At 30.5% G+C, this 19,292-nt stretch overlaps 2 protein-coding genes across 2 annotated transcripts; both read right to left on the bottom strand.

Moving 5' to 3' along the window:
• Window positions 1-1,276: 1,276 nt before the first annotated feature.
• LOC149478828 (uncharacterized) lies at window positions 1,277-7,210 on the bottom strand. Its single transcript, XM_089708481.1, has 7 exons — window positions 6,989-7,210; window positions 5,842-5,998; window positions 4,257-4,374; window positions 3,532-3,666; window positions 2,869-3,082; window positions 2,167-2,349; window positions 1,277-1,853 (listed from the first exon to the last, which is right to left on the bottom strand). Exons 1-6 carry the CDS (start codon window positions 7,149-7,151, stop codon window positions 2,195-2,197), a joined length of 942 nt encoding a protein of 313 aa, XP_089564607.1. The 5' UTR covers window positions 7,152-7,210; the 3' UTR covers window positions 1,277-1,853; window positions 2,167-2,194.
• A 4,094-nt stretch (window positions 7,211-11,304) lies between these two features.
• Window positions 11,305-16,547, bottom strand: LOC149478827 (uncharacterized). Its single transcript, XM_089708963.1, has 6 exons — window positions 16,385-16,547; window positions 15,163-15,319; window positions 13,960-14,074; window positions 13,149-13,283; window positions 11,698-11,911; window positions 11,305-11,477 (listed from the first exon to the last, which is right to left on the bottom strand). Exons 1-6 carry the CDS (start codon window positions 16,545-16,547, stop codon window positions 11,323-11,325), a joined length of 939 nt encoding a protein of 312 aa, XP_089565089.1. The 3' UTR covers window positions 11,305-11,322.
• Window positions 16,548-19,292: the final 2,745 nt, after the last annotated feature.

Genomic DNA, 19,292 nt, shown 5'->3' with positions numbered 1-19,292 from the left:
GTGTGGCCATAGTATAAAGTTTCCAAGCATTTGTCTCCTGGCAGGTGAAAAAAAAGCTAAACTCAAGTAAGTCAGATGTTTTTGTCACTATCAGAGTATACCTACTAAATCTTCATTATACATTTCAACAACGTCTTTTAATTTAAAAATATTTTATACTAGCTTTCCGCCCGCGGCTTCGCTCGCGTTTTCAAAGAAAAACCGGTTCCCGTAGAATTTCCGGGATAAAACCTATCCTATGTCCTTTCTCGGGTATTAAAATATCTCTATACCAAATTTCATGCAAATTGATTCAGTAGTTAAGGCGTGATTGAGTAACAGACAGACAGACAGAGTTACTTTCGCATTTATAATATTATAAATATGGATTTATAATTAGTTACTCTCTCAAATTATGTATGTACATACCGATGTAATAGCGTAAAAAAATGACGCAGAATACTTGATGATAACTATATTTATGGCAATAAAGTTAAAAAAATTCACATTCTACTTATTTCTTTAAAGATGCAAAAATACTTAGAGCACAGTAAGATAACGTAAATAGCTAGTAACATTCAAGCCATAATAGTTGTATGCTGCATTCACCTGTATGAAATGGCTTTCTAACTGTTGCTACTTTTGGTTATTGCTCACTTTCTTTAATGTTTTGATTTTGGTTCTTTAGTACAACACAAGTGGTCTTCAAAAACGATGACTCAGGAAATAAAGTCGATAACGAAGCAATCACAGGAGCAAATGAACAGGTAAGTTAAGAAACAGATGGGCAGGAATGTTATTTCTTTAGATAAAATATTAACAAATGCCGTTCTAAAAGCTGTTGTCATTATATTTTATTTGCGCTACGACCAACAGGATTGGAGCCACGGGGGTAATACCACGCGGAGCAGCTAGTAAAATATATTAGGTACGTATTTTATACATAAACACTAGCTGCGCTTCGCGGTTTCACCCGCGTGGCTCCGCGCCTGTCTTTGATAAATGGGCTATCTAACACCGAAATATTTTTTCAAATCGGACCAGTATTTCCTGAGATTAGCGCGTTATAACAAACAAACTCTTAAGCTTTATAATATTAGTATAGATTTATATTAAACAGATAAAATAAAACAACATAATATAACGTGTTTTAAATAAACATTCAGTTACTACATTATAACCGTAGTAATTGATATAAACGATCAATTTTGATCTGTGCACACATGACACTTGACATTGGCAGAATCCGTCCTCTATGGGATTGGGAAGGCCATAAACAAAGAAGAAGAAGAAGAAGAAATAAACATTTATATTAAACAGAACAAATAAGTTTCCGAATGCACCTTCAATAACATAAAAAGATCGCCCGTTCTATTTATCAAGCCTCTGAATATTTCTACTTGCATACAAAATAGTGGTTGCCGGGAACATTGCAAAAAGGCAACAGTCACTAGAATTTCTAATTAATATTAAAATCCACTTCAGTTTGCGTCTCGTTAAAGCGAGGAAAGTTTAATGTGGTTTGTAGGGATTAGTTCTCTACCTGATAATTGATAATTATGAAATTTGTGCTAAACAAAAAGTAGCTTCAAAAAAGTATAATTATTGGGACCAATTAGCTTATTAAAAAATTTAATAAGTTATATAAATCTGATAAATGATTAGATACAATTGTATTTGAAACAACAGAAATAGTTTCACGAATAACTTATTGAATTTATTGGAACACGAAAACAATACGATCAGACAGTGTCGTTAAATTGTACTTATAAGTTAAAAAAAAAATATTACAGTGTACGATATATTACATTTTTTCTTCTCCTTCATATATTCCTATTTTAATAACACCATACGATAGAAAGTACTTTGTAAACATTGAGATAATATTACTACGTATGGAGGAGACACCACGAACAAAATCTGTGCGCCATTTTTTTGCTCTAACTAAGTTTTAAAAATTATTATCTAGTTAGGTACTTAACGATGAAAGTTATTCCTTTGCACTTTTCCGTATTATTTGTATTATTTGTGCAATATCGTAACACACACGAAGGCATGTTTGATGCGTTTCACTTTAAAACCATTAAAAAATACCGCTCAACATACGTCACATGACGTATGTTGAGTGGAACATAAGTGATGTAGGCGGTGTCGTCTCCTATTAATATTATCTCAATGTTTGTAAACCACAATTTCATAATACACTAATATCTGATTAATCGACACTAAGTACTCTAAATGTGCCTGGCAATCCCGCGTATTCTTCACTAAATTTATTTGATGGCCGCTTGGATTCGTCCGTGGAAGCTGAATTCATTTCGCGAAGATATTGCCTGAATCCTTGATTTGATAATTCATCTACCCAATCATCTGGAACATATTTAAAAGATAATATCTTAAATTACAAAAATATTAAACTCTTTGTAATATATTATATATATCTTTGTATATATTAGAAATAATAGTAGAAACTATCTACTATTACATAACGGTATTGAGATTGAAAACTATCTTTTTAATACAAGGCTTAACGAGCAGAGGTTTACAAGCAAAAAGTTTGGAAAGCTTGCTCTCGCAGATATCAAGAAAATCAACCTATAAATACGTTTGGCCTGGAATAGATTGTGCCCTTCTCCATATAATATGAATACCATTAAACCATAAAAATGTGTTGGCTTGTTGATTCAGTATTCAATTCCGATAAAATTTATTTTAACCACTTTTGGGGTACAGTGTTTTTTACCATTTTAGTGTATCTTAATAGATACATATTTGACTCATCACAAACTAGATATCGTTATTAGTACCATTAGTAACATTTATTACACATTTTATTTAATATGCAATCAATAGCAATAAATATATTTTATAGAAATACTCTGTACTTACCATGTATTTCCTTAACAGATTTTTCATAACCCCCAAAATCATTTGGTATAACTTCTTTTCCCAGTACATCATGTAGTTCGTCCCAGGACTTGTGCAGTTTGATTCGATCCACGATTTTTGGTTTGAGTATTTGTTTCAATATAGCAACAAAGGTATCTATGAGCTTTGAAGTGCTGATAATATGAATGGCTATTATTTTCATGCCGTATGCTTCCTGAAATTATTGAATATTTTCTAATTAATCCCTCTCTCTCTCTGTAATAATGTGTACTACGAATGTTACTATGTCTGTCTGTCGCTTTTTCACGCCTAAACCAAACAAACTCAAACTCAAACTCAAACTCAAACATTCATTTATTCAATTAGACTACTATTTAGTAGCACTTTCGAATCGTCATTACATAGTATTTTTAACATTTACCACAAACATTTACCACTGAACTGATTTAGTTGAAATTTGGTACTTGTATAATTTAAAACCTGAGGTAGGTCGATATAGGATAATTTTTATCTCAGGATTCCTCCGGGTACGAGAAGTATGTGGGTTTGTGTTTGATTACAACGGCCGCGGCGAAGCCACAGGCGGAATGCTAGTGTTTTATAAAAACTTGTTTCACCAAATATTAATACGCACAGTTAATCATATAATTATATAATACATACCATATAAAGATTAAAACTTTGTCTGAATTCAATAACGCTTAATTTGTTTATCAGATCTAAAACATTAATGTTCAAAAAGTCAATAACTAGATGATATCCAAATGCAAAATCACATTGCTTGATGTACTCCGCTATCTGAAAATAAATAAGGCATTCATTTTAAGAAAATAATTAGGTTAGTAATAAGTAACTTAATATCCTACTATCCTACTGTGTGTGTTTGTTACTCTTTCACGAAAATAGTACAACCTAGTAGGCCTACACAACAACATTACAATGAAATTTAGCACACATATAGAGGGTAACTAGTAACGGAAAGCTAATCCATACTAATATTATAAATGCGAAAGTAACTCTGTCTGTCTGTCTGTTACTCAATCACGCCTTAACTACTGAACCAATTTGCATGAAATTTGGTATAGAGATATTTTGATACCCGAGAAAGGATATAGGATAGGTTTTATCCCGGAAATCCTACTGGAACGGGTTTTTCTTTGAAAACGCGGGCGAAGCCGCGGGCGGTAAGCTAGTTTACAATAATTATCAAACAATTTGTCTGTTCGAGCATTTTTCTATTTAAAATCACTCACCATAATATCGTATCCATGCTGTACGAACCGCCTTATTACGATTTAACTTCGCCTTAATTCATTGTAAGCATTTTATATGTAAATTTTATGCATCCATTCGACACTTTCGTTAATATAATATATTAAAATACTTACGATATAAGAATATTTAAAGTTGCTGGACATCTGAGATGCGTCTTTAATATTATCCCACGCTTTGTATAAGAAGACTCTATGATGATTTTTTGTTAATTTTGGCAGAATAACCTGAGAACTGAATGGAATAAAAAGTATTGTTGTTCACAGTTGTTCGAATAATAAATATATCATTATCACATTATCTAGTTAAATATTAGGGCCGATTTTTCAATGCTTGGATAAAACTTATTCGTCGAATCATCATCACTATCATCACTATCACTACATAGTATAAAACAAAGTCGCTTTCTCTGTCCCTATGTCCCTATGTCCCTTTGTACGCTTAAATCTTTGAAACTACGCAACGGATTTTGATGCGGTTTTTTTAATAGATAGAGTGATTCAAGAGGAAGGTTTATATGTATAATAACATCCATTAAATAGTGGAGAAGTACTGTTATTTTTGAGGTTTCTAATGTGATGTCGTAAATAATTACATTTTTTCCGCTTACATTGCAAACGCAGGCTGAACCCTACGAGTTTTATCAAAATAATGTACTAAGTATTGTACACATTGAAAAGGTCTACAGAAAAGTCCGCGATGGTATATGTCTATCTCATAAGGATAACCCACAATAACATTTTTTTTGTCATTTACTTTTTACGACAAATAATGGTTAATTTTCGAAGTGATTCTAACCAATACAGCATTAATCCTTAACGAATTAAATACCTTGAATACATTGTTCATTTAATATAGATCTATATGGCCCTTTACACCGTATGATTTAAGTGAATATTTTCGAAGATAATACAGATTTAAAAATTGCGGGACGTATCACGTAGCGTTTGCGGCGGTACCGGCCGGCCGCCATTGCACCCGTGCGAAGCCGGGGCGGGTCGCTAATAAAGTATAAAACTACAATTTTTTAAAACGTAGTCTAATTGCCCGTATTTGGCAGTTAACGTGACATTTTAATATTATAGTGTAATTATCTGTAATTATTTATTGGACGGATAAGTTTTATCCAAGCATTGAAAAATCGGCCCTAAAGATACTAAATGAAATGAAAAAAATATTGGCACAATTGCCGAACTAATAAGTTAATGGTTCGATTTGAAGATGTAAGTTATCAATAATTTAGATTCGATTTTATGCGTCTAATAATAATCTTACGTAAATGTGTTCAGCTTTCACAGCACAATTACATAACAGGTTTTGATGAATGTTAGCGAAAGAAGAAGCTGATAGTTTCTTAGATAGACAATAGATAATTCTCATTATTTGACATGATTAGCATTAACTTTGCAAAATCATGCCTTGCCTTGAAATAAGTGATCTTTTATCTATATATAAATATAAATACATAAATAAATAATATTTTTTTTTTATTTTGACAAAATATTATAACTTACAAAGCTATGTACACTGACTCTTAGACTAGAAGAGCTCTGTATCTTAAGAGATAAAGCTAAGAGGTCCAAATCCAATGCCAATTGTTACAAAAAATCGAATATATTGCTGTTAATTGTATTATATCACTCAATAATCTAATGTAGTATTAATATAATTTAATAGTAATAGTAATAGTGACATGCTTACACAGCTTCAAATGCGTGTTTGAAGTCTTTCCTAACGTCCCAGTCTTGGAAACTTTCCGGTAATAGAGTTCGGTATGTGCACATTTTGTCCAATTGTTTTTTTGCTCGTTCCGTTGACCCCTTCGAGGCGAGTATAGTCATCTTTATGTACGCATCACCTGAATTTATCGATCTTTTATATAAAGTTTGATAATAGAGATTTGAATAAGTTATATCTGTGCTCTATTAATAAATGAACAATGAAATTAAGGTAGATCTTGTAGACTCTTTTTGTAGACGGGTAATTAATGGTGGTGTGGATAATAAATATTAAGATTATTAATAAGTATTTACATCGTGAAGAAAAGCAGTTTGATGTAGGTATTTAAAAAGACATGGTGCTAGACAATATTTTTTTTATATCTCTATGTCAAGAAATTGAATCATTGTGATTATTATATTTATTTTGCTTCCTTTATAAATTTAACTACTACCTTCTTGGGTAATAATTACATTCTAATCAGATTCAATTATGCGAAGTGCAGGAAACAACAATGTAATAATTAAAATAATGAAAATACAATGTGCAATTTGCATTTTAGTAAATTATTCACAATTCCTCTTTTGCATAGTTATTATTAATGATATTCACGTGATAAATGTAATATTGAATTAGAATAAAAAGTTGTTTTTAATTTTCAGTGTCATCCATGTTTGAGTAATAATTTTTATTTGTATATAATTTTAATCTATATACTATGAATATAGAAAGAACTTATTTTGAACATAACTATAATATTATACATTTAATATAGTTCAAAATATTATAAAACATAAGGTATATAATATAAGGTTATTAATAAATACACAGCAACTAAATAGAATGTGAAATGAATATGGGATATATATATTTTATATATATATATATATATATATATATATATATATATATATATATATATATATATATATATATATATATATATATTACTAGGTAATAATATAAAAAAATATTATTAAAAACACTTTGATTAATGATTATCGTCACGAAGAAAGAAATAATACGCATATGCATCACCATCAATCACACTGTTACCGTTAAAAAACGGTACTGCAAGCAAAATGCAAATGCAACAGAATCTAAATTATTAAAGTTGTTTATCACTCACTGAAATCCTTTCTTCTAAAATGTGGCTGCTCTTGAATCCAATTCCTCAATAATTTCACCACTTGATCGATCTCCCCGGGTTTCGATAAGTTAACCCTTTCACACGCAACCTTCACAGAATCGGAATGTAGGAATAAAATTTGCTTTCTAGCCTCGTAATCCATGATCAAAGTTGTGGAGATGTGCGTTTCTAATGGCCAAATAAGATACACTGATTCATAACTTTGTAGCCGCTTGAGAACCAAAATAAACAAAAAAACTCGTTCCTCGACTCATGATTACATATAACAGTACATAATAACATAGATTTCGTTGCATGCAGTGTATCAAAAATGTTCTCAATAAACAGAATTGATACTGCTTTAAAAATTTGAAAACTTTAACGATGAATACTTATAAATAAATTAAAAAAATACTTTAATACTTGGTGTTTAAAAATAAGTAAAAATGTTAATGTACAATTGATAAAAATGTTAATATTGTTTTATTTTTAGCTTTTGTATAACGACTGACATTTAAACTGAAAGTGGAACTCAATAACTATATTTTGTATTTAAGTGTACTTACAAGTATTACTATTACAGTATTGATGTGGTTAGTTAAATGAACTAAGTGAGTACCTAGTAAACTAAATGATATAAAAAACTACCAGATGTTATTCTGCCCTATTGCCTTTTTCATGTTTTATCTCGAAAAACCTTCCGGGTGTAATATGATCATCATTTCTATCCCTTGTTGAAAATTATTCTACCTTTACTTTACTTCTCTACCTTTAACTTATAATTTTTTGCTCTTATATCGTTCTAGATAGGTCACCTGGTGGTTCAAATGACCCATTACCTTTTCAACATAGGCCTGTAGTCTATCGGCACACAAGCGCTCTTTTAGATATAATTCTTTAATTTATTAGGAAAAAAATGGTTGTATTTAAAGAAAATAAAGCTAAAATTTTTTTTAACTATAACATACTGGATTTGCGCCCCCGGCGTCGCCCGCGTTTTCAAAGAAAAACTCGCATAGTTCCTGCTCCTGTCGGATTTCCGGGATAAAAAATCTTATTCTGGTTCTTCAGCTACCTACATACCAAATTTCATAGTACATAGTATAGTAATTGGTTGTGGTTTAGTCAGTAGTACCTACTTGCGTGACAGAGAAACAATCATCCATCCATACTTACAAAATTTCGCATTTATAATATTAATAGGATTTTATTTTTATTCATCTTTATGGATACGTTAATATTATGTTAATCTAGGTTTATTTCTGATGTATTAAAATCTTTGTTTATGACCTGATTAGGTAAGTAGATCATAAAAACTATTTATTATGTATTTTATGACAATATTAAATCAAAACTTAATAGCTTTTTCTACCATATTACAATTAATTAGCAATAACGTCAATTTTCATCTTATATATTGTAATTTTATTTCAAAGTTCCCATAAATAGCTAAAAATGAAACCAATTTTATTCGTATACTTACTTATAGGTATCGCATTCATATAAATAGGGACTTAAAGTTAAAAAAAACATATAAAAATAATTGACTGGCCGAGTTTTTATTACTTACAATGAAAATGTTTAAAAATGTGTTGAAAAAATCAACATAGATTACAGATGAATCGAATATTATTATTATATTAATTATGATACTTGCGTTGTTCTATGATACTTTGAACAAAAAAAATATTATAAGAACTGTGAAAATTGAGACTTTTTATACATAGTACATACAAGCAATGGCTGTCGTATTTGTCCTTCATTGAGACCTCAAAGTCCGTTAATATTTTTTTACAATGTACCTTCATTAACATAATATTGTTTGGTTTGACGTATTTATTACTTAACTAGCTTCCGCCCACGACTTTGTACGTGCATCCCCGTTTTTCCCCGTTCCCGCAAGAATTTCGGGAAATCCTTTCTTAGCGGATGCCTACGTCCTAACATCAAACTGCATGCCAAATTTCAGCCCGATACGTCCAGTAGTTTGGGCTGTGCGTTGATAGATCACTATATCAGTCACCTTTGAGTTTTATATGTATGTATGTACTAATATTCAGACTCCGTTACAATAGAGTTCAATAGACGATTGATTTTCTTAACGAGTATGAAGCTTGTATTAAGTGTAACTTATTTATTTGGTACAAAAATTTTCCTATGAGTGATGTATATTATTCTATCATTTAACCATGTTTCAGATATTTTTTCCGATAAGTATAAATAATTGTTATTTTATATTACATATTTTCATCTATTTGTTTTCCTTCTAGCAGAGGACATACCTATTGTTATGAAAAATCTACGAATCTACGAATTTAACAGGAAATCATTTAACAGGAAATTAATATGTTTTTAAAGATAAATATAAATCAATTAATGTTTGTATAAAACTAGAGTGACCACTTACTACTTATAATTCAACTATGATATGATAAATAATACTTACACAACGTCAAACATTTTTTTTAAATCGTTTTTAACATCGTAGCATAGAAAATATTGTGGCATTAACGTTTTGTAAGCGTTCAATCGATCCCCTAGTTTGTACGATGGTCATTTCTAGATATCGTTTACCTAAAATGTAGACAAAAAAGTATGTAATTGCTCAGAATTTTCTTATTTTTGATTTTTGATGTGTTCAAACGTCGTGTGAAATAATCTTATGAATTAATAAATCACTTATAGATACATTAAAAAAAAATATTTCAATTTTAAACGTAAATTGCATATTATGTTTCTCTAATTAAAGGACATTGCACGAGTTTGTAATAAGCACAAGAACCAGTATCTTCATCTGCTGTTTATCCTCCTAGATTTCCGCCCGCAGCTTTGCCCGAGTTTTCAAATAAAAACCCAAAGTTCTCGTTCCTATGGGATTTCCGGGATAAAAATCATATATCATATAATTATGGGTCTTCAGCTATCTACATACCAAATTTAATTGTAATTGATTCAGTAGTTTTTATGTGATAGAATAACAAACCACCCACCCATCTATCCAGCCATCCATCCATCCATCCTAAAAACTTTCGCGTTCATAATATTAGTAGGATTAGGTACTAAACAAGATTACTCACTAAAGTCTTTCTTTTTGAAATGTGGTTGTTGTTGAATCCAATCTCGCAACATTTCTGATTTCAACTACATTATCCATTTTTCCAGGCTGCACCAAATTTATTCCTTGCTTCGCTACTTCTATAGAATCATGGCGGAGTTTTAACACCGAATTTTTTGGAACAAAATCCATAATATTATGCTATTTTCTACTAGTGTAATTAATATTGGGTAGGTAAATATTGTATGCGTATTAAACGTTATAATAACTAAACTAGAATAAACAAAATTTATCGTATTTATAAAGTAGACTGTACCTTGGAATCTTTAGTGGTTTATAATTTATATGAAGTACTTTCGCGTGGGGAAAAAATGATTTATAACCATAATATTTTCATAAACAAAACATGAACAAAACGATAAAAACAAATGTGGGAACGCATATATTTTAATAAACTTATTACGTAGGTATTAAGCTTGTGAATTGTGATTTATTGTCATGTATGGATAATTAAGTGATGACGTAGGTAAGTGGCAAAAAATTTTAAAATATAAAGTAATGGTGATTGATTTCTTTTAGGGTTTTAAGAGAAGCTCAAGACTTGTTAGGCAAAAAATTAAAGATCTTTAATTTATCTAAATCAAAATAAAGTGATAATATATCGTTTTCAATATTTCATACCATTTTTATTATAGGTACCACTCTTAATTTACTTTATTACTTTTGCAAAAATATTAATCATATTTTTTATGTAGAAATGCAAGAGAAATGCATATACGTAGGTAAATTATGAATAATATATATTTGATTGCAAAGTTTTCAAGCAGATTGGTTCAGATAGTTATCTAACAGTTAACACATAGATATTTTGTTGTACATAAATAAAACACAAAGTAATCAAATAGAGTATTGGTTTACAAATCATTATTATAATCATAAAAAATCACCCACATAAATTGGTAAGTCTTCTCCTTCTATCAAAAAATAATTTAACAATATCAAAGAAAATTTAACTAAATAGGTACATCGAGAATATTATGTTCAACTCATATGGCATATCTAAGACATCAACAAATACCTAGATAACTATTTAATAATATAAGTAGTATTTAGTAATTTTTGTACTATGTATAATAATATAGTACCTACTTTTAAGTATGAATTTTGAATATTATTTACCATGGTATAAACTATAAGTAAATCATTATTTATATTTCACTAAAACCTCTATTAAAATATACCTAAACTAATAAAACCAGTATAAATAATGTTTCTTAATTTAATCGACGGTTAAAAGTTTAAATGTGCCAGGCATTCCAGCATATTCCTCATTGAATTTGTAAGAGGGTCTGCAAGTCTCGTCCGTCCCGGTTGAATTTATATCCCGTAGATATTGCTGGAAATCTTCATTGGTTAACTCTTCTAGCCAATCATCTGTGTATAAAAAAAAAAAAAACAAATCATTTTTTATGTACAATTTAAGATGTAATCGATGTAAAATTTGTATAGATTCAGAAGCACTTTCTAGTGTAATATTTTATTTGTGTGGAAAAATAGAACGACATATGTATTCATCAATAGTTCATATTATTTATTAAGAAAGATACGTTTGTGAATTGAAAATTACCTTCCTTATTTAACTCAGAATACCTACCATGTAGTTCTTGCTCCGACCTCTCATTACCACCAAAATCAACAGGCAGAATGTCCTTATCAATGATATCATGTACTTCGTCCCAGGACTTCATGATTTTGATACGATCTATAAGTTTCGGCTTCATGACTTGTTTTAGCAGATTGATCAAGGTATCTACCAGTTTGGACGTCGTTATGAAATACATGCCCTTAAATCTTAACCCGTGTCCTTCCTAGAATAATATTGGTCAGTATAGAAAGTAGGTGATTGATTAGAAATTGTGATGGCTTAGTACTTAAGAATGTGATGTACATTTATAAGTCACTAGTAGCAGTATTTATAAAGAACAAACTTATGTATATGGTAAGTAGTGTTGCCGAACTATCGATAGTTTGACTATCGATAGTTGACCTTGAAAATAAGTCAGAATATCGATAGCACTATCGATAGTATCGATATTATCGATACTATCGATACTATCGATAGCGTTAATCATGGAATACTATTGATGAACTGCAATAGTATCGATAAAATCGATAGTATTGATTGCCAATAGTTGCTATACTATCGATACTGTCGATAGTATCGATACTATTGCTACTGAATATTGCAACTACAATCGATACTATCGATAGTACTGATACTATCGATAGTTTTGAGCTATCGATAGTAGTAAATTGTGCAATAGTATTGTTCACGATTTCTTGGTATAATGGGTCAGTCAATGGGTTTATTGGATTACGAATAAACGAACTAAAAAAATGGATTGTACAAAGCGCCAATAGATAACTTGAAAAGTATTATAACCAAACATCTAGTTCTCTGTCATCCACTATAATATTATTGATAAAGCAATACTATCGAGAAAAAGGTCACTATCGATGGGACGATATTATCGATAGTATCGACACTATCGATAGTATCGATAGTTCGTTCGATATTGAGCTTCGATAGTATCGACACTATCGATAGTATCGATAGTTCGTTCGATATTGAGCTTCGATAGTATCGATACTATCGATGGTATTGCTATGTGTCGATAGTATTTACGCTTATAGGACTATCGATACTATCGATAGTATCGACACTATCGATAGTATCGATAGTGCTATCGATACTATTGCTTTTCCCCAACTATCGATAGTTAATCGATAGACTATCGATAGTGGACTATCGAGCGGCAACACTAATGGTAAGTGATAAATGAACATGAAAGGAAAATTTTAAGAATTTTAAGATTTTTTTCTTCTTGAAATCTTCTTGAATCTATATAATTAAATATAGTAAAAAAAAGACTGCACTGGTACAGTGATACTTATAAATATGGCTAGGTATAGGTATTATATCAAGAAATATAACGTTAAGCGCGATTTCAAACTTACACTAGCGTTATCTTCTATTAAGTATTCTGTGCTAAAGTCTAAGTTCACAGTGTCATTATCTACCATATTAAAATGGCGAATACTCACAAAATATACCGTGAAAGCTTGTCTCAAATCCATAAGATTGAGTTTGGTTAATACATTCGTCATGTTGACATCAGTCAAATCCAGAATACAAATATATTCGCGAACAAAGTCGCATTGTCGCATGTAATCACCGAGCTGAAATAAAAAAAAAATAATAAACATATATTAAAATATTATATTAAAATGTTAATTAGCTTCACATGGCATATAAAAATATGGTCTTATGTAATATGCGCGATGTGTGATATTATGAAGAGTTTGTTTGAACGTGCTTATCTTGGGAACTACTGGTCCGATTTGATAAATTCGTTCGGTGCTCCGTGTTAGGTAGCCCATTTATCGAGGAAGGCTATATGTATAATATCATCACGCTTAGACCAACAGGAGTGGAGCAATGCGGGTAAAACCGCGGGGCACAGCTAGTTTAGGAATTTATATGCGATGAAGGTGTATTTTTCTAAGAAAATATCAAAACAACATATTTTTGTACTCATTGCTAATTAATATAGTTAAGACTGATTAATGTTCTTTAATTGCTAATAAGCTTTGTTTTTTATTTGGATACTAATTATATTACTTACTACAATTATTTTAATTGCTAAAATTAACTTTTTTGAAATTATGATTAGATACCTACACTAATCACTACATAATAATATTATATATGAAATAATATATTATGTATGCTTAAATCTTTAAACCTACGCAACTGATTTAAAGCAGTTTCAAGAGGAATGTACACAATTTGTTAAGTTTTCTACAAGGCAGGCGAAGCCGCGTGGAAAGCTAGTATGTATATTATAATACTCACCACAACTGAATATTTGAGTGCGTCAGAAATATGAGAAGATTCCATAGCCCCGTAAACTTTGACCGTTATCAATCTGCAGTGATCTTCCGTTAATTGCGGTAATATAAGTGGTTTCCTGAAAAAATACCATTTAATATAAGTGATAAAATGCCTTTGTACGTGTAAGATATAAGCGTTGATCATACCGAGGACATCTAATTTTGTTTTTTTGGTAAAACGTCTCAGTGCCCACGATACAGGCTTGCCTAGTGTGGGTACTATAGGTAATCCTTTTTTAATAAACCTAGATTAAGCCAATATGTGTAAAGTGTGCAACGTCAATCAAAGTGTATCTGTAAAAACATATGGTTTTTAAATAAATATATAAATAAAAATATATAAATATATATAAATTATAGGAAGACAAAGAAATCCAGTTCAAAACATTGTCAAAAGGACATTTTTCCTTTATTCCAAATTGAAGCATTATCTACTGATGAAAAAAAGAGCACACGTGTCAGAAGTGAAACTTGCACTTTGGCAAGATTCAAAGTTACTAAAATCGTCGCCTTACTCCATGACGTGACGGTATTGCCATGACGCAACACTGAAATTTTACTCTCAACGCGCCTAAAGAAGTTTCATCTTCTGAAGTGAAGTAATTTGTTGGTTGATTTTAATGTCAGTAGGAAATAAATTTGGTATGCATTTTACAACCGCTTCAGTTAGAATTTCTTTGAGAGCAAGGAGTGCTTTGTACCAGACCGACCATTTTATTCAGAAGTATTTCTCGGAAATAGAATATTATAGGATGTTATGCGGATGGTCATAACCATCCGCATAACATCCTATCCATAAAGATGGATATTTGGAAATGTCTCTTAGCTACCTATAATACCAAATTAATAGTATCGTCATCGTTAAATAAATAATATTAGTAAATTACTCCACATCAAAAAAATCATTATGTAGATGGTATAATATTATTTTACAGCTGCTCTTCAATAAAATTAAAAAAAAACCGCTAATGATTCCATTTCGTGCAGCCCTTAATAGCGTAAACAGACTTGCCAAGATACAAATCGTTCAATCCACGCGCATGTAGTCAGATAAAAATAAATTTAATACACATACACTTCAAAAATATGTACAAATCATTTAGTCCATACAGACGAAGTCGCAGCCAGAAAGCTAGCTTACAAAATATGAATTAAATACACATACATAATTTTAAACACGTGAGCAAAGTCTTCCTTCACGTTATTACAACGGAAACTCTCTGGAAGCAAGGAGCGTAGAGTGCACAACTTGTCAAGTTTCTGTTTCGCGTTCTCAACTGATCCTTTTGCGACGATAATTGAAGAACGCAGAAAGTTGTCAGCTGTAATCAAAGTTAAATAGATAGTGCAATGGTCATAGAAGAGTAAAGCTATGTACGTAGTAGAAACCTAAAACTAATAAATTGTTTATTTGCTCTAAAAGGCAGGTAGTAATTCTCCAAAGTATGTCCTACTAAAAGGCTTATTACACTACCCGATATGAAGTGCCCTGCATCTAGGGTGGGCGTGTTCCCTAGTTAGTGTGGCGCTTATTACACTTCTCTGCGAATTTGGCCCTAACTCAGTTTATACGCGAATGTCTAGAGAGATAAACGTATTGTTGCATTTTACATTATGCCGCCGTCAGTATTGAAACTTCAAAAAGTTGCTGTAGCAGTGGCAACCGTTGACGTAATAACAAATATTAAAAAAAGAAGAGAAAGATCTGGGTGAAAGAGTATTTGCGGTTACGTGAAAAGCTTTCAAATATGCAAATACTAAGCGTGCTTGAACCGGGAGTTTTAATGAATTAATTAGAGTAGGTGCAGAACAATATTTGAACACTTGTTGAGTTTTAAAACAATTAAATAAACAATTGATTTAAACAATTTATTTGTTAACATGGCGGTGTGATCACAAACATTTGGAACTTCCCTTTTAAGTTATATAAACCTGTAGTAGGGAAGTTTGGTGACACCTTACATACAAAAGCAGCCACTCCACGCACTAGTCACGCGGCAACTGAGCTCCCTAACCGCCCTAAACGTTATTACATTACCCAATCTGCAGGGCGCTTAGGGAGCTAGGCAGATCGGGCAGACCCGATCGCCCTAAATCGGGACACTAACTCCCTAAGTCTTATTACACCACTCTTAGTTAGGGTTAGGGTCCCTAAAAATTGGGTGGTCTAATAAGCCTTAACTAAGAAAAATACTTCGAAATAAAGAGGTTGAATACTGCGTGTGTAATGTGTATTCTGTGTCCGAAATAAATTTTCTATAAATAAAATGAATTAGTCAGTATAAGCTTTTTAGATTGGTGACCTAAGACAATGATATAGGATAAGCTTTATAACTAAGTTGTAAAAAATTTCCAGTAAAAGAAAATAAACAATAAACATAACTCACAAAAGTCTTTTCTCTTAAAATGGGGTTGCTTTTCGATCCAATCCCGTAACATTCTGATAGCATCTTCCATTTCACCTGGCTTGCTTAAATTAATACTCTTATAAACATAATCGACAGTATTTGGACGTAAGAGTACAATATTTTTCTTTGGTTTATACTCCATTTTGATTTTGATTGCCTTCTCTTATCGATGTTTGATATAATACTGAATAAGAATTTACTAAAAGTACATAATTATTATAAGCGGTCGCTTAAATGCAAAAGTTCCGCATTCATTTTTTACTTTATTACGAGTTTTGCTTAACATAATATAATCGTATGAAATGTGAGAAATAAATGGTTAAGAGCGTTCTTCGTCCTGCAAAAATGAAGGTTTCGTAATTTCTTAATTGTAATTTACGAAATTAGTATGTATTTAGTATTATAAAGAGTTTTTTACCTCATAATCACTATTATAATAAAAAAGCTTGATTTAGCATGACACTGATTTTAAAAGATTGCAATTGCTAGCTTCAGTTGGAATTTACTAATTCGTTACAACTAAGATGAAACGAAAATTTTGGATTTCGTATTTCATTAAGAAACTCTTACGAATCTAAAAATATGTACAAAACGTTCGTTTAAGAATTCAAGGTTTAAGTTTTTTATAGAGTACGTAATATTTTAGTGACATAAAGAATTGATCAATGAACTTTTTTAAAGGATTTTTCCAGACTCGATATAAATTTTCAATTCGTCCTTTTTTAACTTAAACTTCCCCAGTTATTAAAACAATAGAGCTTGTAAATAAAATAGATAGTTATAACATCTAGTCTTTAATTTTTTTTCAAAATCGAATCAGGAAACAAACATTTTTTTTGATGTTAATGTATAATGAGAATTTTATACGCGTTTTTTTGTATTTTATGTATGATTATTCTATCGATTAATTAGATTTTTTGTTTCATTATTTTGTTAATGATTTTTTATGAATCCGTTACGATGAGATTCCTTAAAACCATTGTTTTCAGTCTATCCAGTGCAAAAAAAGTTTATAGTTTGAGTACTAAAGTTCAACGACTTGCAATTTAAAAAGTCATTTATTGGTTATTCAATTGACACAAGCAAGGACACAAGGTCCTATCAATCTTGACTGTCAATTTACAAAATCTAGGTGAAGGCAAGATCTCTTTATAGTACGTTCTTAGTACGTTTAAATTTATATTTGCATACAAAATATAATTAATTTCTTCGTCGAATATATGCCTGTAAAATCTACGTAAACCTTGAGAACTATAACTAACCTTTGGAATATTATAGAAGATTCGAATATCTTCAATAATTATGGCATTTTAAATTCATTTAATCGCCATTGGCTGTAGGGTTGCCAATTTTAGTTTACCATCAAAACCGACCCCTTAATATAAACCTTGTATTTGAAGGATCTCTAGAGGGTGTATGATGGCAGTATTTTCATTGAATATTATTCATGAAAAAAAATTCTAATTTGAAATAATTTTTTGTTTATTATTGGTAATATTTTCCGTTAGGTACCAACCCTAGCAAATTCGAGTTTAATACAAAATAGACCTTTATATAATTGATCATGGTCAATTCCATGTTATTCTTGAATAAAATTCAACAGAAATTTAAGACTGTTGGTTAGTTTCCGCACAATCAACAAAAAAACCATTATTTTAACGAAAGGAATAATTAATAACGATGACTGAGCAAATTATAAGGCCAATATCCTTTCACTGGGTTTCTATTTCCTATGATTACTTTCTTGGTATTTTTAATATTATCTGAGGACGTTAAAATATGTTTAAACTGTTGTTTAGTATTTGAACAGTTTTCCTTATTATTTTTTAGCAGTTGCAATAATTGTTTTTATTGTATCTTCTACAATGTTAAGATCTTAAAATAAACATAATATCTACATATTCGATGATTTTTTTTCAATATTTTGGCGTGTATTAATAAATGTAATTCCCATTGATATTCACTATGAAAACTTAAAACATATGATTTTAACAACAGCGAACATATTATTAACAATCCGGTTCTAAATATTTATGATGCAACAATTTTTTAATACGTTCTCGTTCTTTTATCTCTCGCTTTCGCTTTCTGAATTCCTTTCTTTCTAAATATTGCACGCCTCATAAACGAAGCGTTGAGGTGGGTACTACTGTCACTTCGCGCAAAACATCTGATTTTTTAAACTTAAAATGTCTTTATGTATCATACATTGCACTTGTAAGATAATACATACACACACATAGAAAAAACACTATTTTTAACGTTCATGATATTTTTGATGTCATTTTTGTTATTTAAACTAGTTAAAAAACAGTTTAAAAAAGTTCTGTCTTGGACGTCCGTGTGTCTGTATGTGCGGATCCTTTTTCTTGTTAACACGATAGCGACCGAAATACTTTACTAATCGAGTCTTTTTTTCTCTCTTACGCTTGAGTATGCTCAGGAATAGAACCCTTTCATTTTTCAGGGTCTGATTCGATGTGGTTTAATTGTTATTAAATAAACAAAAATAATAATTAATAAATATTTATTAAAAAAAAAATTATGAGGCGTGCACTTTTGGATTTTCCAAATTAATTTAAGTATTAAACTATACTTCGATGTAATCTCAAATAAAATTGCATAATTTCTGAGTAGGTATGCTCTCGGTTTTTTTTGTATTGGATAACAATAACATTTATTTTTGGTTGAAAAAAAAAGGTTCTTATTTCGAATGTTATAGGTAATGTCGAAGTTTTATGCCACGAATATCCTTGTAGCCAATTTGGTACATCATCGAAAATAAAAATCATTTCTTCAACTAGGTACTACACTTTATAATATTATTTGAAACTTGCCACTAAAATAAGAACTTATAAGCAGAATTCAATTTGAAACTATTTTATGC

This window comes from Colias philodice, chromosome 21 (genome assembly GCF_061535455.1).
Source record: "Colias philodice isolate Cphi_HAF_F1 chromosome 21, ilColPhil1 Martin Lab GWU primary, whole genome shotgun sequence".
Taxonomy (NCBI): Eukaryota; Metazoa; Arthropoda; class Insecta; order Lepidoptera; family Pieridae; genus Colias; species Colias philodice.
The sequence above is the reverse complement of the archived record's forward strand: the minus strand, read 5'-3'. Positions and strand labels throughout refer to the sequence as shown.